Source organism: Echiichthys vipera, assembly GCF_963691815.1.
Source record: "Echiichthys vipera genome assembly, chromosome: 4".
Classification (NCBI taxonomy): Eukaryota; Metazoa; Chordata; class Actinopteri; order Perciformes; family Trachinidae; genus Echiichthys; species Echiichthys vipera.
The window spans coordinates 26,883,367-26,910,424 of record NC_139829.1 but is presented as its reverse complement, the minus strand read 5'-3'; the positions used below and the strand labels follow the sequence as shown (position 1 = coordinate 26,910,424).

The 27,058-nt window shown below is 41.4% G+C and overlaps 1 protein-coding gene across 1 annotated transcript in view; it reads right to left on the bottom strand.

The window, feature by feature from the left end:
• Window positions 1-8,670: 8,670 nt before the first annotated feature.
• The window catches only part of mvb12bb (multivesicular body subunit 12Bb), a gene marked incomplete at both ends in the record, with an annotated part of 29,536 nt that continues 11,148 nt past the window's right edge, over window positions 8,671-27,058 (bottom strand). The window contains 3 exons of the mRNA XM_083911983.1: window positions 8,671-8,808; window positions 9,381-9,436; window positions 21,339-21,400. Coding sequence (XP_083768109.1) covers window positions 8,671-8,808; window positions 9,381-9,436; window positions 21,339-21,400 — 256 coding nt within the window. The remainder of the gene's footprint in view (window positions 8,809-9,380; window positions 9,437-21,338; window positions 21,401-27,058) is intronic.

Genomic DNA, 27,058 nt, shown 5'->3' with positions numbered 1-27,058 from the left:
AACAAGAGTCAAGAAAGGCCTCAAAATGACTGCAAAAAATACCACAAAGAGACAAAAAAGACCACAACGACACAAAAAAGACCACAAAGAGACAAAACTACTGCAAAGAGACATAAAAACAGCAGAGACACACAACAAGAGTCAAGAAAGGCCTCAAAACGACTGCAAAAAATACCACAAAGAGACAAAAAAGACCACAAAGAGACAAAAAACGACTAGAGACAAAAAAATTGAATTGAAGCATCAGCTTTTCTTGTAGTTCTTATGTGTCTCTTTCAGTAGAGGCAGCCTGGGGGCCATTATGTCTGTTCCCAGGGGCCCACTTGTCTCATAATCAGTCCATGGTTGTGCCAACCACACGGCAGCTTATAGCACACAAATACAGAAGTCAAAGTCCACCTTCCTTCTGTCACGCTGTCCCGGCAGATGACTTCAAACCTATCATCCTGTTGTATTTATGCATAGCTAAATGGTAAATTAGGGGGATGCTAGTTGAAATTATGTCCAATTACTTCCCGTTTGTTTACGACTGCTTCACACGTATGTGAACAGTGGCAGCAGCTTCCCTTCATCTGCCCAGCCTGGTCGCTGTCCAAGGGGGAGTTAATTGTCCCACAGGTTGTGGCGAGACCTGGACGGTGAATTGTGCCTTTGATCTGACTTGAAAGGAGTTAATTGATTTCTGTGTTACAGGCAGTGTTCGAGGGAAGAAAAAAAAGAGATTCTTGCTGGTCATTTCAAAACATGTGAAGAAATATCTGAGAGAGAGAAAGAGAGAGAGGGGGGGAGGGAGGTAGGGGATGAAGAGAGAGATCACCTCACACCTGACTCCATCCTTGCTCAATTACAATAATTTGACTCACATGGGCTGGCTGCCGTGGCAGAGAGAGAGAGAGAGAGAGGGGAGGAGAGCCGCTGTGTGGGGGAGGAGAGGGGATTCCTGCTCTGGGAGATCACTCATCTTACCTCGAGCTGAGGTACAGAAAGACAGATTTGATGTGAGGCTCCCCTCGGAGTGCAGCCTGGGGGCTTGTTAAGGTGGCGGGTACAGAGGAGACCACACGTCCAACCTCCCGCACTAAATCTCAATGGGGCATTCCAACATTTGCTGACGTCAGCATGGAACGAAGAGACAAGAGTAACTTTTGGAGGCAACAGGTAAATGGTTGAGTATGTGTCCCACTTTTTACAGTCTGTGTGTTTCTGTTTATCAGAATATTGCTTATTCATACATTTTTCTTTCAAAGCTTTTCCGGTTTAAGGTCATGGAGGGTTTAACTGTTCCCAGAATGCACTAGGCCCAAGAAATCACATTAGGAAGCACAGTTCCTATAAAATAGGAATAATGTGAACATTAGGCTTTACATCTTCTGTCAGTGTGATTTGCTGCATCACCTGCCTGTGAGTCTGTTCACCATGGGTCCAGGTCTGGTCTGGACCTGCTTTGACAGGTTTCCTGCCTTCACTCCTTCACCTCTCTCTGTCTCTGGTCACCCCTGCTCAAGGGGAAACAGGGCTGTCAGAGGGAGAGTGGCAGGGTAAGCCTGTCTTAACACAGCACCTCAAACCACCTCATAAATACAGGCTTCCTTTTCCAATTTCCAAGCGGCCCATCCACCTCTGTCTACATGCTTACACACTGCTCCATGTCATGTGCTGGGGTGTGAGTTTAAAAATGACCACGGGACATCTGGCCGACTCACAGAGGGTGGGGCTTTGATGTGTTGCTCTGCAGTTCAGCTCAACTTCAGATGAGCCAACTCTTCTGAGCAACGCAGCAGCGGTCACCGAGGAGCCTAAAGTGGGCCTGGTAGGTTAGAGATAGCAAGGGAGTTTAAAAGATGCCTGGAAACAGTTTTGCCATATGTGAAATTCTTAGAGACACACAACAGCCCTTAACTTCTCCTCTAGACTTTAAACTGCTGCATAGATTACAGAGAAAAAAAAAAACTGTTTTAATTTTAAAATGTGGTCTCTGAAATTCATTATTGTTTTCTATATCATAAAGTGGATTGAAAGGAAAAGTGAAACCATGTGAGGCGGCTTTTTGATGGGCGATGCTGGGCAGGGCTCATGAGCGAGTTGTGGTTCTGAAAGCTCTGTGCCCATCTGGAGAGTTTGGCAACAGTGCTTCTCCTCCCATGAACACAAAATCGGTGATTAGCTTCATCTAAACGCTCACATCTGACCTGCGGAGCTAACGACAGACCATGTTGACCATAGACCATGTACCTGCCGCTAACATCAACACCTTGAATGCTGCTCACATTGAGCCCAACACAGAGAGATTAGTGTAGGCTCTGCAGAAAGAAAGGATCACATTTTTAAAGGATAAGGCTGGGAAAATTCTATATTTTTGCACTTGTCAACAGCTCTCAGTAAAAGAGCAAAACCAACAATGCGGTAGTCCGTATCATAATACTTTTCAACCCCAGCATGTCAGTAACACTCAGGCCTACTTCCTTTTGAAGACATAAATCTTTAAAAATAGACCAAGAATGTATACTTTCATTTTTAAAAAAGGCTAAATATTTTCTAACCTTCTAAACTGGGAGTTGTAGATTTTAGCAAACGTTACTCAAACAGGAATAAATAGTAGAATTGTTTGAAACTATTTAAAGGTTTTTGGTGCACTAATGAGTATTTACAGCAGCAGGGAAGTTTGTGTCTAACTACAGTGTAACAGTGTGGCTCTTTTATGCGATTTCAATGTGTTTGGACAATAATGGCACTCTATGGTAAAGAGAAATAAGCTTCTGTATCACACTTTGACTACACAGACAATACTTGTTAGGAAGATCCCTCCATTGTTGGGTTTGGTCTGTTCGTGGGATATTTTAATAAGAAAAAACAGACTGAATGTTTTGTCCTATAAGATGCAGCTGTGCACCTGTGCTAAATATTGTTTTAATTCAACACATCACATGTAAACTTTCTGCTATGAATTAAATCCAGTCTATGTGAAAATAAAATCTCAAAAGACTCAATTGGATTAAGTGGTTAGTATAAGAGTGATACATTTACAGATACCGTAATGGTGTAAAATGAAGTTTGTACAGCCTGTGCTTGAATCTGGATACATATGGCACACTGTATATATGAACTTTATGCACAGCAGGGAGGAGGGCTGTCGGAGCCTGTCACTGTGCTCTAGGGCATCACTGACATGAGTGTCACCTTCATGAAGGAGCGTGAAAGCTGTTCCCTCTGCAGAGGATTCTTCAGGCCGTCGCTCTGATTTCAGCGGCAGAACAGAGGAGTTAACGCGAACACTCGTGGAGGGTTGTCATCTGCTGTACGCTTCATTAAACACCTGTGAATACCAACAGCCATGAGGAATTTTGGTCAGGAAAAAAAAAAAAAGACCTGCATTGTTAGCATATTCCACAAGTTCACAAACTTAGCAGGAGAGTCAAATTAACAACGGGGACATTAATCCATTAATGAGTTTATAATCCTAATTACACCTGCAAAAAATGTGCAAACAGATTCTGACAGTTTAATTAGCTGCAAATGACACATGTGAGCAGGAGTGAGAAGATAGTGATGGTTCGGTATCCAAGTGTAAATTCTGCCTGTGAATGTGGCAACAGGGTGTTAAAAAAAAATTTCACTTATGTTTTGGATATTCAGAGAATTAGAGTTTGCGAATATTAAACTACTGTAAAAAAATAAAACATAACAAAAGAAGAAACAAACTTCAGGAAATGGTCATTTTTTTCTGCTGTTCATTCTCCATACAGCTGTAGATAGAAAATAACCCTTTTACTAATCAATACAAACATATTCACAGAGCTGAAACTTAATGTTCTGTTCTATTCTTAAAGATCTGACTCAGGAGAGGAGTCACTGCTGACGTGGGCGGGCGTCTGGGGGGTACAAGGCTCCTGTGTCTCACAGCTCTGCTCGCTGTTGCCGCACACTGCTCATGATGAACTCCGTGATGGAGAGATGCTTCTGCTGGAAAATGAACATCAGAGGAGGCCTGTTTGCATTTGATGAGGCTGCGTCTCTGCTCCCTTTTGTCCTCCCTGACTGCTACTCACTGTCACCATGGCCCTGTTACTCTAATGAGCAAAATGTGAGTCATAGATAACAAACTTTTATGAATTAATATTTTCAGGGATATTAATTAACACTGCTTATTTTGCGCATGACTCTCAAGACAAAACACAAATTTAAAAAAGTCACCTTTAAGATGAGTAGGTTGAAAATCTTCTAAAATTTAATTTACATGATCAAAAACACGTCGAGTGTTGAATCATTTAAAATACAATCATTTCAGGCAAAAATTATTTTCCTCTCATAAATTACATAATATACAGTTGCGGTGTATTCCCACACTTTTTCTTGATTTCATCAGTGCATTATTTTACAATCAATCCCTTTGGTCCGTCTGTTTTGTTTCAGTCCTCGTGTCTGTCTGCCAGGGTGGAAACGCTGGGTGGAAAGTTACACAGCAATGCTTCGCTCTGCGCTGAAGTTGTAGTAAAACTGCAGGATAAGAAAGAGAAAAAAGTACACACTGTTGAATACATATAGATTTTCAAAACAGGGGAACAAAAGAGCTCCATAGAATTACCAAAGTGATAAAATATAAACAAATATATAATGCTGCAATGAAATACAACCTACTACAAAGTAAGTACCACCACAATAAATGAGCATCTCTCTGAATGTTGACAATAAATTCAACTACAGATTTAAAATGTACTGATTCAATGTTATTAACTCATGCTGAAACTACAGGTCTAAAATCACCCTGTTCGTCCAGAATGAAGATAAAAAAATACAAACAAACACTGCCACCTTCTGGCATGGCACTGACATAACTCATGCACAACGTCCTTGGCTTTATGGGCAGGAAAGTGTGTCATTTTTGTTAAATTTCACTGATTCTCTACTACATAAATGTCTTTTTCACCCAATGTAAGAAATGGAGGTAATACAATTGAATGCATAGTTGTCACAATGAGGCTTTCACTCCACGATTAGCATGGCCAAAATAACTCCTAATAATGATATTATTGCGATATATATATATATATATATATATATATATATATATATATATATATATCGCAATAATATCATATGTTGTATATATATATATTCAATGTAGGGGGTCTGTAACCATAACTGTACAAAAACATAAAAAAAAGAACATTTACGCAGTATGATAATGTGTGTATTATTAACATGATATTACTATTTCAGTTTTTAAATGTCACAGTTATCACCAATGCCGGTATATCGTGACACCACTAAGTGAAGGTCAAAGGTAATACCAGAACGCTTTTTGCCCCTGACACAGAACTAAAGGCCATAATGTGACAGATCCAGAATGTTTTATTTATTTGTTAATGTTTTAAAATTCAGTGCTTCCACTATCAGCAGACATTTTTTTGGTACACAGCGATCTATGGCTTCTATAGTTACCTCACATAAAAATGATTCCTGAGTTTTACACAATGAGGCATACAAATGTTACATTCTGGAAGAAGAGAGCTTTAGTATCAGATTGGTTTTGGGTGTCAGCAGAGTTGAGGTGTTAGAATCAGTATCAAATGGAAAAAGCTGGATCACTGCATCCCCGAAACCAATAGCACTTCCCCGTATTAGTAGTAGTAGTATTCAGACATACAGTATTACTTGATATAATTGAATTTCCAAAATCTATTCTAATACTCCAAATTTTTAAGAAGTGACTGAAAGAAAACTGACATTCCTAAGAAAAGTGACTTAAATGACATAATCTACATAACAAAGAGTATAATGTTGGATTAGTTGGTCAAACTGTAACAAAATATTAACACATAACGCTTTTGTTCTGTGTGTAGTTCCATCAATCCGTAAAGTTTTGGGAAACAAAGTGGTGCTCACTTCACCAGGTCAGACAGTTGTACTACTCCAACACGGCACTAGGTGATGCTGCATGATCACCGAAATAAGTTTCCAAATTTCCAACAGAAGCCACGGAGCCACAATGGCTCAAACCGGGTTCTTTCGATCAAAATACCACCTGCCCTGATTTTCATCGACTTGAGGGGAAGCTGCAAGTTACCCACAACCTGTCACATATCACAAGCCTGCTAGTTGTGAAGAAATTCACCCCCCACCACAAAAAAATTCAGTCTCAACATCTGGCACAGTAAATAAATAATTCTGCGTGCACGTGTGTATATATATGTGTGTGTGTGTGTGTGTGTGTGTGTGTGTGTGTGTGTGTGTGTGTGTGTGTGGGGATGATGGATGGGGGAATGGGGTGTTATCAGGGAGAGCATGTATCAATGTCTGCCAGTTTTATACACAGGCTGACAGGACAGTGACACACTAGAACATGGGCGGCAGTCACCCAGACGAGCCGAGCTTCATTTCCTGTCCCTGCTCCACTGCCAAAAATATGTGACATGTTGTCTTCATTAATTCCACCTCTATTTGGAGCTCTCCCTCTCACACCTCTCACATACCCCTGTACACCACTGTCCCTCCATACATTCACGAGGAAACACACACAAGCGTACACAGGCACAGAAACACACACACACACACACATACACAGATAACTCCCTACAAGCACTGAAAGCCCATCATACATAGGTGCTAATGAAAATCTTGTCATGTGTGCATACACACTTCTCTCCACCAGCATACTCCCTCTGAAAATCATTAGCCAGACGCCAACAACATTTTTCAGCAGAGCAAACTACATAAAGATGTCACTTTAAATTGCGTACTAATTAACACTTAAAAAGACACAAATTAGATATGCGTGGCTAAAAGCAATTATAATATCCGCAAGTTTTGTGAGTCATTTGGGAAATGAAAAGAATGCCTAATTGCTGGAACCAACATCATCCGAGACATGGCTTAAGTGATGCCTGTTAGGAAATGGTCTTATCTACAACTGTGGCTGTGATTACAACAGTTTTCCTCAATTACATGTGCATATGTAGAATTCTTGAAAGTACATCTCTTTCATGAATCTATATTTTTTAATGGGTTTAGAAAGAGGCAATTAGGTTTGGTACTGAAAGTGCCTCCAGTTTCTAAAGAGGGAGGAAAAAAAAGCTCCATGCTAAAGGCATAGACAGTGACCTCTTCTGGACATGTGCAGAAAGAAAATGCTCAACCATATTTAGACAACTGGGATACAGTTTTATACTAAAAAACAGCCTTTTCTAAGATTCAATACTGTGATTTTTACGAGTTGTATGCCCAAAATTAGCTGCTACTTATGCAAAAGACTTGAGTACAGGTATTTACACGTATAGTGTAGCATTGCAAAGAAAAACAAGCAAAACTAGACAATGAAAAGTACAATCCTTCCGACATGCATCACTTTCTAAAAGGAACACCTCAACTGTCCAACATGTTTGCGAGAATATCACTGACTATTTACCCCCTTGCTCTGCAGATATCAGTGTGGGATAATAATAAGAGGAGAGAAGTAAAAATAACACAATGGTGAGGGATGTTTCCACTTGGAAACTAATTATCAAGCTAAGCTGTGACTTCATCCTCATCAGCCTGGCCCCACCATTAATCTTGTGCTGTCGTCCACTTCACTAAATCCTGTGTGTTACACTATCTCACATTTACTTCATCAGCTCCAGCGCGGCTGTAATTAATGATTTCTCATGCCCCTTCCCTTCCTCAGCTCAGCTCACCATGTGTCCTCCTGCTAATCACACTCTCTGAGAAGGAAGGAAGGAGGAGAGGAGAGGAAGAAGGAAAAAAAAAGACAAGAGCATATAGGATGAGCAGCCAGCCTGTCTCCACCCTGGAAAACACACACATACACGTACAAGCCATTAATACCTTCGCTGACAATGAGCTTCATTCAGATGACCACATGACAAGATGGTGACTCTGTGTGATTTGGATAGTATGTGACAGAAGACAGAGGCAGAGTGCAGAACAGACACCCGGTTTGATGAGGGAGTGTTTGCTCTGTAACACATCTCAAACCCAACAGCACCTGTTCTTTTACAGTGGTCTGTCACTTCCTGGCAGTTCTGATACCAAGATACCGTGCTAATGAGAGAGAAGGGGGGTTGTCACTCTCTTTAAAGCGCACGCACACACACACACACACACACACACACACACACACACACACACACGCACACACACACGCACGCACACACACACACACACACACACACACACACACACACACACACACACACACACACACACACACACACACACACACACACACACACACACACACACACACACACACACACACACACACACACACACACACACACACACACACACACACACACACACACACACGTACCTACTCACACACGGGCTGCACACAGATGATTTTCTTCCTACGAATGCCTGCAGGCTACAGTGTTTCATCAGAAATGGGGAGCTGTTATTTGCTCTGCATGATCTCTAACTTTTTCACTACTGAAGATGAAGCTGATTGAAAACTTGAAAAGTTCAAACATGCAGAATGTGACCAGGAAAGAGCTACAGCGCAGTGCGAGGTGCTAGATTGAGCTGTTTGAGAGAAGAATCGGGGAATAAAAGTCAAGTGTTTTGGAACAGGAGACGACGCTTTTAAGAGAGAATGGCTGCCTAGCTTGGCTATGCTTTTATTCTATTGGGGCTTAGTGGAGCCAACAGGGCCTTGCTGTCTCAGACACTTAATTACAACCCCAAGACCGTTTGCTTTGCATTCTGGGCCAGCGGCGTTAGCGTCAGCCGAGCGTTGCAGCCTCTACTCACTTCCTCCTCGATCTCTGCCAGGGATTTGATCGTAATGCCCATTAAATTGACTTGCTGCATCTGAAATCAAAGCAGGGAAAGGAGAAGGGAGAGGAAGAAGAAGAAGAAGAAGGAGAAAAAAAAAAAACACACAAGAAACATGGCGGTTAGGCTCATGGCTAAGCAAGCATGCTTAAAATCTTTAATCCTCTCCCTCTCGGTGTCAATACAAACGGGGCTATAGTGACAACCGCCGCCAGCCAGCCAAATGGACTGCATTGAGCTAGCTTTGCCTGACTGTACACATTCATCACTCAGTCTGGAGCAAAGAAAGGAAGAGTTGAAGAGGAGAGGAGAGGACAGGAGAGAACAGGAGAGGAGAGTAGAGGACAGGAGAGGAGAGGAGAGGAGAGGAGAGGAGAGGAGAGGAGAGGAGAGGAGAGGAGATGAGAGGAGAGGAGAGGAGAGGAGAGGAGAGGAGAGGAGAGGAGAGGAGAGGAAGGACTAATGGCTACATACTGTGAAAAAGGAACAAATATCCTGACCATAATGGTGCCCATACTCCAAAACAGGTTGCAGGACAAGTAGCTGTACAGTAATAATCATTTCCCATTTTGTAACTAGTTTCTTACATTGTTTCATTTTTTTTTTACCTCATTGGGGTTTTCACGAAACTTCTCAGAGATCATAAAGGGCACATCGTCCAGAGCTGCAAAAAAAAGTAGGAAAAAACAAAGTTTAAGGATGACAATTATATATTACTCCCTATTCTTGATCCTGAGTATTTCCACAAGACTAAGCGTGGGTTTATAAAACAGCAAAGCTATGAACATCCCCAGCCACCCTGACACCTCCCCTCCTCCTTCCCTCTATGGGGAGAAGATGAAAGGCTTTTTATTTTCCGCTGTATTTGAGCACCTCCACTCTCTCCTCCAACCCAGCCCTCTCCCAACCCTCTTCCAGTTTAATTACTCTTGATTATTCCAGATTCCGTCTTGTCTGAGAGATGTTCACCTCTGAAACAAAGACACGCTCACACAAGGCACAGAAAAGCGGAAAGAAGAGAGACAAAACATTCACCAGATATCAAATTTGCATGAAAATAAGCCACACTGTTCAGTCGGCAAAAAGTGGATTGAAATGAGGACTTGCCAAGAGCGTGGTGGTATAATTAGCATTTGACCAAACAAACGAGCTTCAACAGAGCTATAATTAAGCAGGGCTGTAATTAAGTGTATGCCCTTTATCATAATGATCGTGGTTAAAATGGTGTGATGGCTGCCAGTTGATTATTAATGGTGTAACCCCGTACTGCATGCATCCTGCACTGGAATCAAGGTGTCACGACTGTCAGGCTAGAGAGCAGCCCTTTGTTTATAAAATACATTAGGGCCCAAATTAACACAGGGTGACAGGGGACACAAAGGCTCCCGTTTCCAGACTGAAGGGAAAACTGCAGCTGCTTGGCTTCATTATAAAACTCCCAAATCTGGAGGCACAAAACTTGCTGCCGTTGGCTTCGACAGGAGCCCCAAATATCAAGAGGCCCAAACTTCCAACTGGTGTTCTTTTACCCACAGTCCATCAGGCCGCTGGCAAAGGAAGAGGAACTCATAAATGTAAGCCGAAGCTGTTCATGAGTCATCGTTTTGGAGCTGACAGTCCTTTTGGCCTTTCCGGTTCACTGCAATATTCTAAAGTATGAAATTCTAAAATATCCCTCACTTTGACACTTATGTGACTTGCTCTCCTTACTTGGTTATTACACAGATCCACAGTTTGGCACTTTCCACACAAGTGTAGTACAATGTGATCTTTGTAATCAAAGCATGACCCGCAAGCTCATGACCACAGGAAAGCTTATTTAGTTTTTTGGCTCCCGATCATCTCACACAGTAAAAATATAGTCGGAACATGAGTCTACAGCCATGCTACTGTAGCAGCTCTGTGAGGCTCTGCTTCGGTATAGTGGTGCTTTGAGTAAAATGCTAACAGGCTGATGCTGAGCAGGTTACCTGGTTCACCATGTTACTTTAGCGTGTTGGTTAAGCTTTGATTATCTTCGGTCAAACAAAATAGTTCCTCAGACCTACTTTGTGTAAGGTCTACACGTAGGCCAGCTACGTTGTATCATGTACATTTATCTGAATGTCATTTCCATTCATGCAACCGGTGAAATAAGAGTTTGTTGACAGCCGCTTTGGACTGAATGTCGATGTTTATATTATATATTGTTAGAGTTCACTCCAATTTTGAGCTGCGGAGTGCAGGACTGGATGGTTCACGCTACCGCAGTCATATGGGCACACCTGGACGTTTGCACTGAAGGATCCTGGCTTCTTTCTTTCCCTTTGTCCTCTTCTGACGACCATACATTATTGAACTGAAGTGGTTTTTGTGCAAATAAGTTCACCTTTGCAGTGAAAAATTTGTTAACTTTGATTTAAAACAAGAAATAAATTAATACCTTTTTGAAATGTAATTGATTTGTGCTCCCCTGACACATGTACTGTTATTGTTTTGTTTGTATTGTTTTATGTCTAAGTCTTGTGTTATGCTATGTTATGTTAAACCATAAAATGTAAATAATAAAAAATAAATAAAATTTGTTAACATCTAAATAGATTGACAATGACCCTAAATGTAATAGAACAGTCGATGATAGGTCCTAGTTATATTGTATTGTATATCAGCACTCGTGAAATACTTCTTATCCAATTAAATTACTTGGACGGAACTAACTGTTGCATAACGTTTGATAATTAGCACAAAACCTTACAACTGAGGGGGATGAGAATATCATTAGCTGTGCAGTTATTTAGTCATAAACCAAAGTACTGAGCAAATGGAGCTGATTATTGTGCTAGATGAAAAATAAAGGGATCTCTTCAATCAGTTATTGCACTTCAATCTGCTTATTTTTGCAATACTGTTATTCTCATATCAATATCATCAGAATGTTTACAGCTTACCCTTGCATTTGTTTTATGTATTTTCAAGGTTTTTTCTTATATTTTCATTACTTGTTTCTGCAAATTGCACCCCGGGGACAAATAAAGCGTTTTGAACTCAATGCCGCATCAGGGCACTGTCTGTACTTAATTCAATGGGAATCCAACCAGTAGCTGCTGAGATATTTCCCTCAACCTGATAGTGGCACTTGATGAAAAGTCAGGGGATCACCGAAATCATTAGCATTCATCATTTGGAAGCACTGATGTCTGTGCAAAATGTTATGGCAATCCATAAAAATGCTGCTGTGATATTTCAGTTTGGGTCACAGTGGTGGACACACCGACGGGCCGAAGGACTGACATTGCCATCCCTAAAGCTTTGCTGCAAGCATGGCTAAAAAAAAAAAATGATAGGAGTAAAAGCTGTAGCCTCATTTTCCACTAACCCAAGGGCTGTTAAATGCCCACCTCCCTGTGGTGCCTTTGGATTTGTGGCTATTTGAAACAGCAAGCATACTAAGGCAATTGGGTAGGTCCAATGACTTGTTTAAGCTCATAAAAACAAGTGAACAAACATGCACTACTGTGTCGCTGGGAGCACCAACACCAGGCAGGGGCAGGCAGGCAGGGAGAATACATTTGAATCAATAGCCAGCAATGGGAAGCTGAGATTGTAGCTGCTGATGGATCTGGGTGGCGCGGACAGATGAATGCGGAGCTGAAGGCCACAGAGTTTCTTTATTGCTCAAGGATTACATTTAAAACCAGATCTCACTTTGTATTCCTCCACCATCTATACTAGAGAGGCTATCTTACATCCAGATAAATGGAGAGGCACGGGAGATGACTTGGTGGTAAGAAATGGATACCATGGAGAAATCCGAAGGTGCAAAGGGCAAAAATAATGTAAATCCAATCTTCTGACCAGGAATCCCACTATGAAGCATGTTCTAGCTGCTCAAATGGCCAGGCTACAGTCCATTAACTTATGACTGTATTGCAGTGTAGGGAATTGGGTAGTTATTTGGCATTGGGAGTATGTGAGTGCAGTCAATGTGAAAACATCTGGCATGAATTTTGGTACAATGACTATGATGATGATGATGATGATTGTGGCGGCGGTGAGCGCAGAGGTGGCGTTAAGTAAGGAGGACCCTGTGGCTTGAGTGATTGTAGTGTAAAGAACGGAGTCAGCACAGGCCCCGTGTGGATCATTGCCTTATTAATGGCTCCGTCAGGTGCGATGAGCAATGGCTGCATTGTCATCTCCAGCCCCTGGGCACAGATGAATGGCTGTTTCAGGGCGGGAAGGGCTCCCTCGTACGCTGGGCTGAGCACTAATCCCTCACTCTTCCATTGTTGGATGCACTGTCACCCAGGACTTCTGCAGCGCTATACATTGCATTTCCAGGGTTCCAACAGACATGGCCATGCACACATGTACACACACACACACACACACACACACACACACACACACACACACACACACACACACACACACGCACACGCACACGCACACACGCACACACGCACACACACACTCACACACACCCCGAGTTGCGCTCCGACACTGACTGATGGAAAAATATGCGTGGGTGATCGAGCATACCCCATATTACCTGAACCACAACTCAAGAGTAACACTTTAAGAATGTTGATGAACTTTTATTTTACACTCCACTAATTCAGCAGAATTGAATTGATCTCTGTCTAGTATGATTACTTGAGAGAATCTGACTCGCACCTGAATTAAGTGAGAAAGTCACAGTGAGGGCAATAATCAGCAAGCGCGAATGAGCATCTATTACAAGTTTTTACTCATGGTTGAGCTGCTTTCTATTGTTTGGTCCCATAAAATAATAAGAAATAATAAGCTGCTCAAAAACAGGTTAGAGCTTTATCTGGAACCCACTGTATTTCATATTCCAAACAATTGGATGTTGCCTTTTCTCCTTGTGTAGCCAGGCTAGACATTGCGATACCTTTCCTGTCGGTGTGACTCTCAATTTGAGGTGGATTCTTTATGCAGACCATGGAAATGCTATTCCAGACCCCACTCTCTGTCACCTCTGCAGATAATGGTGAGTAGATGATCAGAGAGCTGGAGGAGGACCCCCTATGCCCACTCACAGCCCTTAGCCCCTCTCTGACATGAGAAATAGTGCCCTGGCCTGACAGCATCTCGGAGACATATTGTAGTTTATTTTGTCGCCCGGGCATGCCATCTGTGCCATTCCAATAGAGGGTGTGTGTTCAGGCTGCTGCAAGAGAGAGGGCGCAAGGCTCCGGGTCCCTCAGTAGCTCTGCAGCCACGGCAGGTCATTAGTCAAATTGCCTAATGAGAGAGAATACAAATGGCCCCCTACCCTGACAGGAGGAATTTTGGAGGTGTCAGAGCTCCTGACCCGTGCTATGAGAACAGATGATAGCGAGTTGCTATTTTCAGATTCTTTTAATGACTATGGCTCTAAGAAACCCATTCTTTTTCTTTTATCTTTCTCCCACTTTTTCAAGCCCTCTAGACAGACGGGTGAAAAAAATAACTTTTCAATGTATTAAAAATCTCGCTTGCAGAAGTGTAAGTGTAACTTTTGAATTATTTAAATGTTTACTGGGGAGCCGATTTACATTCTAAATAGCGTATAACGTTGATACTAAAATAGATGACACGCCAATGATGTTGAGGGTTTCTGATAATCTATTTTTATTTGTTGCTGCCAGCTGTGTGCAGCTTGTTTCCCCCGTCTGTTCTGTGGGGTGTGCAAGCTTCTGTTGCAACTCTCCTGACAGCAAGTCAGTACGTTTCTAGTAAAATATTAATTTCATCTCATCCAAATGTAAACAAATCTAAATGTTTCTAAAGCTAAGACTAGTATGCAAGACATCCAGTAGATGAATGTGCTTATAGTTACACACCACAGGCTGGGGCTGCTACACACTCAGGTTTATGGAGAGAAACTGAGAAGGGAGAACAGCAGAGAAGCACCAAGGGAGTGGAAAGCAGTTGAATCATATTGCACAAGCTTGCCGTTTGTATTTTTCAAGAAAAAAGAGTTGTGTAAAATCTTACAATATATTAAGTCATTTTGAAAGATTTGTGAAATGTAATGAATGCTCCATCAAACCTATAGTTAAAAACAATAACTATATAACTATATAAAATGCCCTTTATAATTTTCATTTAGCTAGTTTTAAACCATTTTGTTTAATATGACAAAAATAGACGATGGACACAGATGCCATCTACAGTAAAAATTATCCATATTAAAATAAAAATATAAAAATGTAGCTTTTTTTTTTTTTTTTTTACCAGAAGGATGCAAAATGGCAAGCTTATGTAGAATGACCCACTTACTTTTCCATCTGTGACAAGCAGTCCTTGAAATCTGGTTGTGGGTAAGGAGCCAGGAGGCAGGCCCAGCCGGGCGCTGGTCCATCAGTCTTCCAGAAAGTGGGCAGAGCCAGCAACACCTACAGTGAGTTGGCCACAAACACCACTGCATAACACCAAATGCTCTAAAGGAGGTGTGTGCATGTGTGATAACTTCTCCAAATACAGCCCCTGTATATGTCATGCATATGCGAGTTATTTAATGTACAAAGTACAAAAACTGCTCTGGAATTAATTAAAAAACCTAAATTTTTTTAAAAAGCAGTCAGTGCTGGAGAAGCACTGGGAGAGCCCCACTCACTGGCCAGCTATTGAGAGCTCTTATGAAATTAAATGGACAATCAGACTTTAATCAGCATCACAGTGTCTTTTAAGACATTGCCATGGCACTGGCATTGATCCCCAGCTGTGGCTGCTGGTAAATGTGCAGCAGAATGTGTGTATAAATGGGGTACGCCTCTCTGGACAAGTGTAAAAGCTGGCAGAGGGCTGACAGTAAATTGCATGTGCCGGATGGGACACAGCAGAAGGCACAATTACACAAATCCCCTCTTAATTAGCGGTTCTGTGGGCAAACTAACCCGTAATGATGCGAGGGATGTGGCGAGCCCCAGAAATCCTAACAAGAAACACTCACCAGCACTAGAGACTGGGTCATATGGCCCCGGTTCCCCTCAAGTAGCAACTGACTCGTGATCTGTTTTGATCAGTCCAGCTGCAGGAGATGATTCCCGCGTCGGCCTGCTCCCCACAACCCCTAGCCCTTGCTGAGCTACTTGCCCTCTGGACTGTGGGTAAAGCAGCAGGTCCTGTGTGGTTGTGGTGGCATTATTAAGTTCTCCATGCTCACAGTACCAGGCAATGTAAAGTGGCATCTCACACGGTGAGTAATGAACTGTGCCAGAGTGGAAGCAGGAGGGATGACAGCCAAAGAGGCCTCCTTGGCAGCCACTAACCTGGGCATCCACCAATTTATCATCCCCTAGAACCAATCCACCAATGCTGCACTGCCATTTGTCATTAATTATGCTAATAAGGACACCATTACTCTCCTGATGAAACAGACGACTGTTATTAGTATAATGCATTTACAGTTTGATACATATGCATTTGCTTATGAGTTTTACTCTATGTGGATTAGTGAACTTTGAAGAGAGATATTTCCCATTACTTAAATAACAGTATCCACTTTAAAGAAATGCAAGTGCCACTACAGAGGACTTTTCTGTACACACTAATTGACTATTATAAAATGGCCAAGGAACTGTTTCATAATCATGCACTATTCCTTGCACCCTAACATAAAAATGGCCCCATCTATGTGAAGACGATGATGTGTGTGAACTTTTTCACAGCAGACTTCGTGGCTCTAAGCAAACCAGTCAGAGCAGAACTATTTAATATAGCTTATGGGAGCCCCAGATGCCCTTTTCCAAAACGACTTCATTCCCAGAATCTCATTGTGCTTTCTAAATCACACCACAGTATGTATTAGAAGATCATTAATTACAAACTTAACAAGTCAGCAGAGCCATTAAAAGATCTTTAAGGCATATTTGACCATAAATCTCCTTAAACTATATTTAATGACTGGATTTTTGTGAAATATTTTTTATCAAGTTCTAATTAGATGTGTGATAACAAACCCTGCTGTACATGGGGCAAATGAGGAAGCCGTGACAGGCCCATCTATTGAGCCTGTCCACGTCTGGACACTGAAACTAATGGAGCACTGCGTCTATCTCAGGGATGGATAGAAAGCAATGAGGGATGAGACTCCAGAGTCCAGTCTGGCCTGCAAATGCACAGCCATTTAGAGTCTCTTATTTGACTGCAATAAAGGTCCAAAAATGCCTGAGGGCTTCAAGACTCCAGTCAAAAATTCCATTACGACTCATTCAGGATTGATCCCCAAATACTTCATGGCACCACGACACTGGGATCGATCATGTTTCCAAAATATCCTGGATAGTTCAAATGGATTTTTGACATGTCGGTAGGGCAAATGCCAACAGAATTTTTCTCCAAAGCTGTTAAAATCCAAAAGTGCTTTTTTGACTGAGGTGGTCTGGACAAAATGAAAAGCTTTGATTTTTATATTTTGTTTGGCTTTGGTCACAGTTTGACGGGACTTTGGTCACAAATTAAACCAGAGTGTTTCAGATGTTTTTCTACTGTCGATATGAGACCTCAGGGGTTAAAACTTTTTTCCTTTCATTTTGTTTTCTGAAACACACACAATACAGAATCACAAAAAACTGTATGAATGAATGTGTCCAGCTGCACTTACTCCATGATTTTCTCCACAAGGAGACAAGCTTGTGTTGAGATTTAAAAAAAAAACAATCATCAGTCTTATTTGTTTTGTTGTTACAGAGTATGACATACATACTGTACATCCGCAATTCGCTATCAGCGATCCCTGACTGAATGTCACTGTTAATGACAATAACTCTCCGGACACCTCTCTTACCCTCTTGTTTTTGTCTTCTTAGTGTAATTTATTTTTTTGTTCTAGCACTCTGGTGTGATTTTAAGCCAATTGTTTAATTCACTTCTGCAGTATACACCCCAAAGCCTTGAAACTATGCTGCTTTTTAAAAATGGAAAATACATGAACAGCTTAAACGTAACCCTTGATTAAGGCAACTTTAAACACCACGTAATTTACAAGCCATCAAATTATTAAGAAGAAATTCAGCACTCCTTCATATGATTAGCTGCTGGGAGTAGTAAACAGTTTGAGTGTGTGTGTGTGTGTGTGTGTGTGTGTGTGTGTGTGTGTGTGTGTGTGTGTGTGTGTGTGTGTGTGTGTGTGTGTCTGTGTGAGAGCATACATTAGGTGTAAATACTATTCTCCTGCTGAACCCCCCTCTCCCCTATTTTTCCTTTTGCTGACCAGGGGAATTAAGAAGCAAAACGTGGGTTTTAAGAGCGCTCCTTTCATGTCTTGATGTAAGCTTTGGCATTACTTCAGACATCAAGATCGGTTTCATAGAAATCCCATTCCATCTAAAGTAAAAGCTCGGCAGTAAATCTGCCGATACTCCCCCATAACACTTCCATAAATGATTCATTCAGCTCGGTTTAGCTGATGCAAAACAGAATGTTAGTGAGTTGTGGACGGAGCCTGAGCTGCAAGTGGAGGACCAACCCGCTGCTTAGAAATTTCATCAATCTCTGGGAGAGAAAGAGAGCAGAAAAGAGAAAGAAGAGAACGGCGTACACTAATAATAACTTTTGTGTCACTATCCAGAGGTCGTGTTTTTTAATCCCTCAGCCTAAAGAATTGTGTTATTCTAAAATATAACCCCAGCGGTGCAGAAGCAGTTGAGATCCATCACGGTTTGAGATAAGAGTCGGCTGATCGCCTCCCTCTGCACAGCCCTGCTCAGAACTACACAGGGAGATAAGATGGAACTTTTGTTTGAAACCTGATGAGAACCCTCTTAATGAAAGTGCGGCGCCAAAAATAATCTTTTTTCTCCATGTTAGTCAATCAAGACATGGTGTAGTTGGGGGAAAAAGAGGAGAAAGAAAGTAATTTTGCATAATCAGTGAGCACCATCTGGAACAATTAACCAAATTCCACAGAACTCAGAGGATCAGTCATATTGGCTTATTAAAGATCCAGAATTATACAAGTAATAAATCCTTGGAAAAACGAAGCGTACCCCTGCCTGTCACGACTATTTTAACTTCAAATACAGTGGAATACTTGATAAGGCTCAAAAGAGGAGATTAATATATGCAAATTATGTCGAGCATTTAAAAGCCCCCCAACAACCGTCCCGGGTTTTTTTTCCTGTCTCTTATTACAGGGCTTTATGTTTTATTCATACACCAACTCACCTGTCATTTCATAAGCTATAATATTATGAGGGTATTATTAAACAGCATAAAGTGGAGCTTTAATTGGAAAGCTCCATTGCATTTTCCAATTATTTGCAGCAAATTAAAAGCAGATGCATATAGTTTAATAAGAATTCTAATATTGTTTCCTGAAAATCAAAAATCACTGTCATCCTGCCAAGATATTTTGCAAACCCAAGTTAATTTTGAGCCTCCTATTTTTTTCCCTCCTCCTCCTCCTCTGAAGGATGAACTGTCTCGTGTCTGTTAATTGAAGTTCCTCTAATGGATAGGGAAATAATTGCTCTCCATATTACGTTAGATCAGGGCCAATGTCAGGATTTATTTTTGATTAATGCAATAGATATGTAAATGTATTGCTTTTTATTACATTTACCTTCTTATCAGGTGGATGTCTGCTGAATGCTATATGTTGTTCTGTAGGTAATGATGACAGACTGCAGTGCAACACGTCACATAGGTTTATTTTATAGTTTCAGACTTTTTTTCCAACACCATCGCGTTTATTTTTTATCAAACGTATGCTTTTTAGACACATTTCATGAATGCACGTTTAATTACCTTCATACGATCCTGCTTTTCTGTCAATGTATGAATAACAGACCTAATTGGCAAAGGGACTTGGCATGGATCAAAGAAACGTGGTGGAGAAAAGCAAAAAGGTTGGAGCTGCTATGATAACTTTTCAAATGAGCTTGAACTGTCAAGTGAAAGTGGGCTGCAAAATAAATATGAATTAGTTTTTAATATTCTGGTAATAAATGTCAAAGCGCCTGCACATCACATCTGTACATGATGTGACTGCGGATGACAGATTTCCCAGACATGTTACCTCTCCTCCCCTCAACTTGTGCCTTTTTTTTCTGTTGGGGTTTTTGTTTTGTTGGGAAGTGACGGAGGGTTTAATCAAGAAAGCAGGCAATTCATCAATCCTAAAGAAGGCGCCTGTACAACCCTGACAGAGCGCACATGGTTTTAGACCAACTCGAACCTGGCCAGCTGTCAGCCCGCACACACATGTGCACATGCAGGCACCCACGCACCCACACACACATACTGAAGCTACCACCGCTAACAATTAACACAAATAGGCTGTCGGCTACGACCTCACACTTGGTCCGCAGGCTATCACATTGTTAATGAAGGGGAGTTGCGTTCCCTCACATTCACAGTGTGATGCTGTAAGGCTGACGTGTACGCAGTTTCAAGAAATAAAGCCAAGAACCGTCTCAGTCTAACTCCTTTATCCCCTGTTCTTTAAAATCATGAAGGGACGCATGAAGGTAGAAGAAAGAGTGAGCGTGCACAGCTGCAAAGGACAGTATTCTGGAGATAAATGATGACTGCTGGCAACGTACTGTACAGTATGTGCATGTTCTTCCCTGTCACTCAAACCCTGTCCCAGTGGAGGGATCACACACCCAGTGCCACAAAGCACTCAGCTGTGTGTTAATGTCTGCTCCTTCAGGGCCACACTTTGCACACTTGTCTTGACTAACTTATAATATGAATGTCATAGCAACAAAATGATGAATTAATCTTTTTTTTTTTTTTTTTTGCAATGACACATTTCTGTTTTGGGATGGCGGTATACAAAAAAAAGAAAAGAAAAACGGATTAAAATTTAGAGCACATTTAAAATCTTTTATTTTTTTTTTATTTCCTTGTGTAGCTCCTTTAAGCACACTTCAGCAATTGTTTAATACGTAGACTTGTATTACAAAGGCAGGGTGTAACATGGCCATAGCCTGGGTGTGCCTCAGCTTGAGCAGCAGGAGGAATCCTCACCACATGGTGTCTCTCTCCAGCTGGATAAAAACCTGCCTGCCTCATTCACCTCGTGTAGGCTAACACGCTCTCTAAGGCTAGAGCGTCTCAGCCAGCTCTGACTCTGTGGCTCTGAGGCTGTCACAGCTAAGCTCTGCTTCCTAACGAATTAGCCTCTGTTCTGTTTTAGTCCTGGAGCATTGTAGTTGAGTTTCTCCTTGACAAAAGAGAAGGGAATTCGTCCAGTTCAATACATGGTACAAATGTAAGTATGGCATGTGATGGATCATCTTTGACAGCTGTTAAATGTTCTCTTGAGTGTAATGCCGAGCTCCTCTGGGAAGTCACGTTCTCTCAGATAAGCAAAGCTCTGTTCAGTATCCATCACTGCGGAGATCTAGACATAGAGCGTTTGTAGATCAAGTACCGTTGGAGCCGCCTTTATGTAAACGTGGAGGCGACATTCAGTACAAGTATTGAAACTTTCCTCCAAAAACACTTTCTTCTTACAGTAAGATGACTAAAAGTAAGCAGTTTACCAACCTCGTACATCTTGGGCAAACTAAATTCCTCTAATGGTGAACATCATAAATGACTTGCATACATTTATAGTCACTATTTACCTGTCATGGTGTAGTTCCCGCTGTTCTGGTGCTCATAGTCTGGCCGGCTCGTGGTCCTCAGCCTAGCAGAAAGAAAGCAACAATGTTCTGTCAATTGATCAACACTATTACACTGACCATCATGGTAAAAACAAACAGAGATACTGTAAACTTTGTATTTGACAAAGACAATTATGCTCCAAGACACATTGCTCAGACTTCCACTTTAATGCGAGTATGTATTTAGCATAGAAGCATGGAAACTCCTTACACTCATGCTTTTTTTCTTTCTTTCTTTGAATCTAAAAGCAAAACAGAGCGCTGAAATAACAGGATGAATCTAAAGAGGAGAAATATGGTAAAAGTTAAAGTATGCCTCAGCTGCCCAGGGGCTTGAATAGACCTTTAACTGGGGGATTGGAGCAGGATCTTGTAAATTCTGGAGGAACTGAGAGATTCCATTATTCAAGGGAAGTCTTGTTTTTTTTACCGTTTCATGGCCTTGTATTACAGAAAACAGCATAGAATGCACTTTGTGGGCAGTTGAAGTTAACAAACCATACAAGATTGAAATCCTCATCAATCAAGCTATCATGAATTACACCCTGTGACTCACCCCTACGGATCGATAAATCCACAGCAAGCAGGAAAAAAAAAAATTATTCACAGCTTCGAGAGAGCTGCATAACGTGACATGCTCTGAGGGTAAAATGAGCTCCGGGATGGCATTATAAAACAAATGATTTTCTAATGATAATGCAAAGTAGTTGGCACTATCATTAAAATGGGCATTCGAGTTTGTTGTTAAATACAAAGAACAAGAAGAAGAAGAAGACAGTGCTGAATTATGAAAAGGCGCGACAGATTTGGGGGCGAGCAGGTGTGAAGTTGCAAATAATGAAGTGTGTTTTGTGTATCATGTTCTGTTTATGGAAAACATAATAATTCTTACATGGAGGCGTAAAAATCAAAATTCTTTAAATTTAAGACTTGAGGCAGATCTGAATATTCTACGAGTGCTGTGCATGAATTGTGTCTTCCGAAGCCTTATCTCTTCGGATGAGATAAATAAATGCAATCATTTCCATCAAAAGCAATAAAACAAGACTTCTGACAGGCTGTGGTATTTATGAGCTGAAGCCTGCAACTCAGATTTATTTGCAATGAAAGGGTCGACTTTTCTCCTCCTCATTTACATCAGCATTTGGCCATGTTAAATCCAGGCCAATGGTGAATTTTTAAAAGGTTGGCATCAATCTTGTGCGAACGTTTGCCATATTCAACGCAGAGACTTCTTTTACCTTTCAAAGGTTGATTCCACTGCCAAGGAAGAAAGGTACACATCTTTCAAAGCACAGAGACATCCCGTGCACTGATAGAGTAGAGGGGATGGTTTCAATGTCCTCTTCGGGTGTCTCTGTTTGTGTTGTTCAATTAGTTCCCAGAATATACAAAGAGAACAAAGAAAGTAGTACGTTTATTTATCTGTGTATCTGAAAAAGTGAATGTGGTGCTCAAAACCCTGAGGACTCGGCGTGAAACCGGGAAAAATGTGCTCATGAAATGCTTTTCTACAGGCAACCTCCAGGGTTGCTTTCCCCATCTGTTTGAAACACAAAACTGTCTCAATCTAAATTGGTGATTTCTAAATACAATTTTAGGTGCATTGGAGAGGGTAACATATGGCAAATCAATTAGACAACTAATTCTTAAAACAAAAACATGGCAAGTGCATTTGCTAATCAACAGCAGTGTTGGGGCTCGTATTATATCGGCCACTGGAGTTTTGACAACAATTAATCCTCATTTCAGGCAAGGAGAGCCATATTGACACATATTCCTAATTTGTATATTCAATTATAGTGTAGTTCCTCATCAAATTATAGCAAAACTGGGAACACGGCCTGAAAAATTTACGCAATTACAACACAGATCAAGAGTCTTATGTTCCAATGAAATCTGCCGGAGTTAAAATCATATTAGTGCGGCAACGCAAACCATGACACTAAGGTTTACTTGAGAACATGAATTACAGTTCAACAGATTTTTTTTTGTACGGTGTCCTTTAAGTTGTTCCACGCAGAATAAGGAAAAGAGTTGTCTGAGTTAGGAATAAAAAGGAGAAGAGAAAGTGGGAGAGACAATGGGGACAGACGAGCGGTAGTCAGTGGAGAAGTAAGATGAGGATGAGAGTAATATCACTGAAGAGCCAGAGCTGCGATACAGAGCTGGAAGCTCTTGTTTTGACACACATCCAGCCTTTCCCGTGACAACATCTCCACACCTTCCTCTATGTGCCGACAGTGCTGCTTTGTGGGAGCTGCTTTCTCACCCATCATTATCCTCCTTTAAGCTTGGTGTCAGGTGTTGAAAAGAGGATCTCTCTGAATTTGGTGGCAAATACTGAACAGTCAGGGCCCATCAGATCTCAGCTGATCATTCGATCATTCCTGGCATCCATGTGCTTGATCACCGCTACTTTTTTGCAACTTTTCCGAATCCAAGAAAGTAATGGGTAAGACTGAGCTGGGAATGGGTTGTTCTTCAACACTTCAGATAGGAGATCTGTCAGGCAACACACTGACAGTCGCGGTGTGTCTTTCTCCTCAAGAGTTGTGTGCAGTGGGGAGTCTTGGTTAACCAGTGAGCAATGAAAGCTGATACAATACTCCTGCAGAGCTTCAGCAATGTGTGGAGTGTCACAGGTAGAAGACAGTGCTGTCCCAAACGTATTGATATGCATGCCAATTCTGACACTGATGACTCTCTAGGCTTCACGCGTTGAGAAAGCCAACTACAGTATGCAATGAAAAAAAAAAAGAAAAGATACTCCGCCTTGACATTTTTATCGTTGTACAGTTTGATTTAAAAAGTGTCCATGTGTACAATAGCCTATTATTCTAAGAGAAATGTCAAAAACCTTGATTCTGAGTGAAGCAAAAGAAATTGCAATATTAGGACGAGGCTAATTTATGCTAGCAGTCAGTGTAGAGGTCAGATATCAGCCTCAGCAATGACAGTTTTATCAGGAGAACAAATGGCAGCGTTGGCCAGGAGAAGGAAGGAGGGGGATACTTTACTGGACACATTAAAAGGCTGACCGGATGGCGCAGGTTTTTCACATTATATAGTCAGGGAGCGGCTGATACGGTCGGTCTTGACAGAGAACAAGCCAAAGTGGTTGACATCAAGCTGCAGCTATGAATCAAAACAGAACACGGCCGCTGGTTGAGACGCTTTAGACAAACTTGATAAAGAGACGTTAAACACACAAGGTTCAAACGCATTTGCAACTTAACAGCCCTGTACCTCACAGCATTAGTGGCTCGATATGCCAGAGCCAATAAGCAATAAGTATTTTAGGTTTAGTGTTTGTCCTTGATCCTACCAGATCTGATAAAACTAGCTTCAACTGAGAAAATAATCATTTCTTTATTGATTCCTCTGACTCCTTTTTGTGGGGTTTCTGCATTAAGTCAAATTTAAGACTTCCTGAGACTTTTTTAATACCATACACGATGCCGTTTCACTCCTGCTTCACAGTGATACTGGCCAAAACATAAACCTATGATGGAGAACCATTAGGGATGAAACGGTCTAAAATTCTTTATTATAATATCATATTTATTTTTAGTACCCACCAGCAGTATAAAACTATAAGGATATAATTCATTCAATCAATGCAACCTGGAAAAACTGCAGAAATGGATTAATGGAAGTAGCTAATTAAAAATGGTTTATTCTACTCAAACATCTTCTAGTTTTAGCCTCTTGAATGTAAAGATCAGCTGCCTGTCTTTGCCATATATGATAGTAAATGAAACACGTTTTGAGGTTTGAACTGTTGGATGTAAAAAAACAAGCAAGATTCAACCTTGAACTGTTGGAAGTTAAGGGCTTTTTAACATAATCATTAGATGCAGTCATAATTCTTTGGAGTTCATTTAAGTTTTTGCTTTAATCAACATTTGCCCACTACGAGACAACGACCACCCCAGCTACTGGAGCTACAGCAGCAGTAGTGAAAGTGCTTGCTCTAGGTCTAATGGTGCCAACTGAAACTCAGATGCGAGAAAACAATTTTTTTCTTCAAGAATTCAAGGTTGCACTGGTGGAATAATTGATGTACAAATTATCTTTTTGAGGCTGAAGAATTCCTTTAAGGCCATAGGAAAATAATTCAAAGTTTTGGAAAACTTTTCAAGAGCTGCAAATTCCCTGTTTACAGCTGACAAAACAATACAAAACAATTCAAATACAACACCTTAGCCTTAATGCAATAACTCTGTGCATCCCATAATGATGCAACACCCTGCAGTTACTGCTCTGCGCTGCTGAAAAAACCTGATTTGCGGTGAACGTTTGTACACAACCCTAACAAGCTCTCTCTGCCTGAGGCGACTCAACATTTGAGAGGGATCAGTGTAGCTTTCAAAATTATAAGGGTCATTAAAAATTTACACATTATTGACTGTATTTAAAACATCTTTTCCACTGACTGTAAAGAGCACTTAAATTTAAGAGGTGCTATTCTCCAAAGGCCATAAAGTTGTTATAGATAGCCTGAAGGAGGCATGGAGGAGAGAATTTTCTCCTGCTGAATATGAATAAAGTATAGTGGGGGGTGATACTGCACAGCTATGCTCTAGTACTGTACTTACTTAAGCAATCGGTGAGTGTTGAAGAGCTGTTTATAAATCAATGTGTCAAACTTTCTAATCTCTGACTTTAAAGAAACTACAGACATATTTATAGCTGTATGTATGGTTGTCTAAAGTGCATGTAACTACACAGAGGATGCCAGATAAATAGTCAAAGAACTGCCGCTGTCTAAATTGCCCACAGTCCCATCCTTATGTGTCAGTCCATTATGGATAGAAATATTCTCAAAAGAAGACTCTGACTGTGGAATGAATTTTAATGTTAATACAAAAACAGCAGCCTGTGATCTCAGCAGGCATCAGGAGGGGGTGTGAGTCGCTTCGAGGTGCAATTTATTCAACCTCTGAGCCTCACAAACTTGAAAGTGGGCTTCAAAAGAACGGAGGATTACCGGTAAGAGATGCTTAGGCGTACACATGGGCCCGAGCGCTCACCATCGCTTCAACACATCAAAGATTATTGAACATCGATTTCCAAAATATGGACAATTCACCAAATTCTACCCAGTTTGAACTTGGGTTTGGATTCACAGCTGTGTTCTCATCCCACTGATTGGCCATGTGAACAGAAGCTCTGTTATAAATACGCCTGCTGGCATCCACCGCTCTGGCCTGTTGCGGCTTTTAAGTGGCTTTTACTCAGCCCAGCACAGGATGGCAGAGCATCGCACTTCAAGCTGGCAAACCCAACCATGCCTCGTGCCAAGCCTCCCTCTCCACAGCGCTGCCACACCGAAGGAGTCTCAGTTGTTTATTTACAATTTGCTATGGAAATCCCCAGTTCTTCATTGCGATAAATAATTGAGCTGTTTGATCTGGACACAGTACAAAGGGTTGCTCCATTCACTCTGAGGGCCTGAGGCGGAGGAAGCCTGAGCTCCATGAACAGAGGAGGGGACACACACATGCTTCAGCATGGCAGAGATCTTGGAGCTCTCCTCCCTTCCTCTGCAGCTGTCGCTCGCTCTCCGGGCTAAATCTCTTCCTCTTTGTCTGCATAGTACAACACTCCTGTCACGGCAGTCAGAGGAGCGACCTGCCTCTGCCTCCCGGGACAGCACACAAATAGCAGGAGTTTAG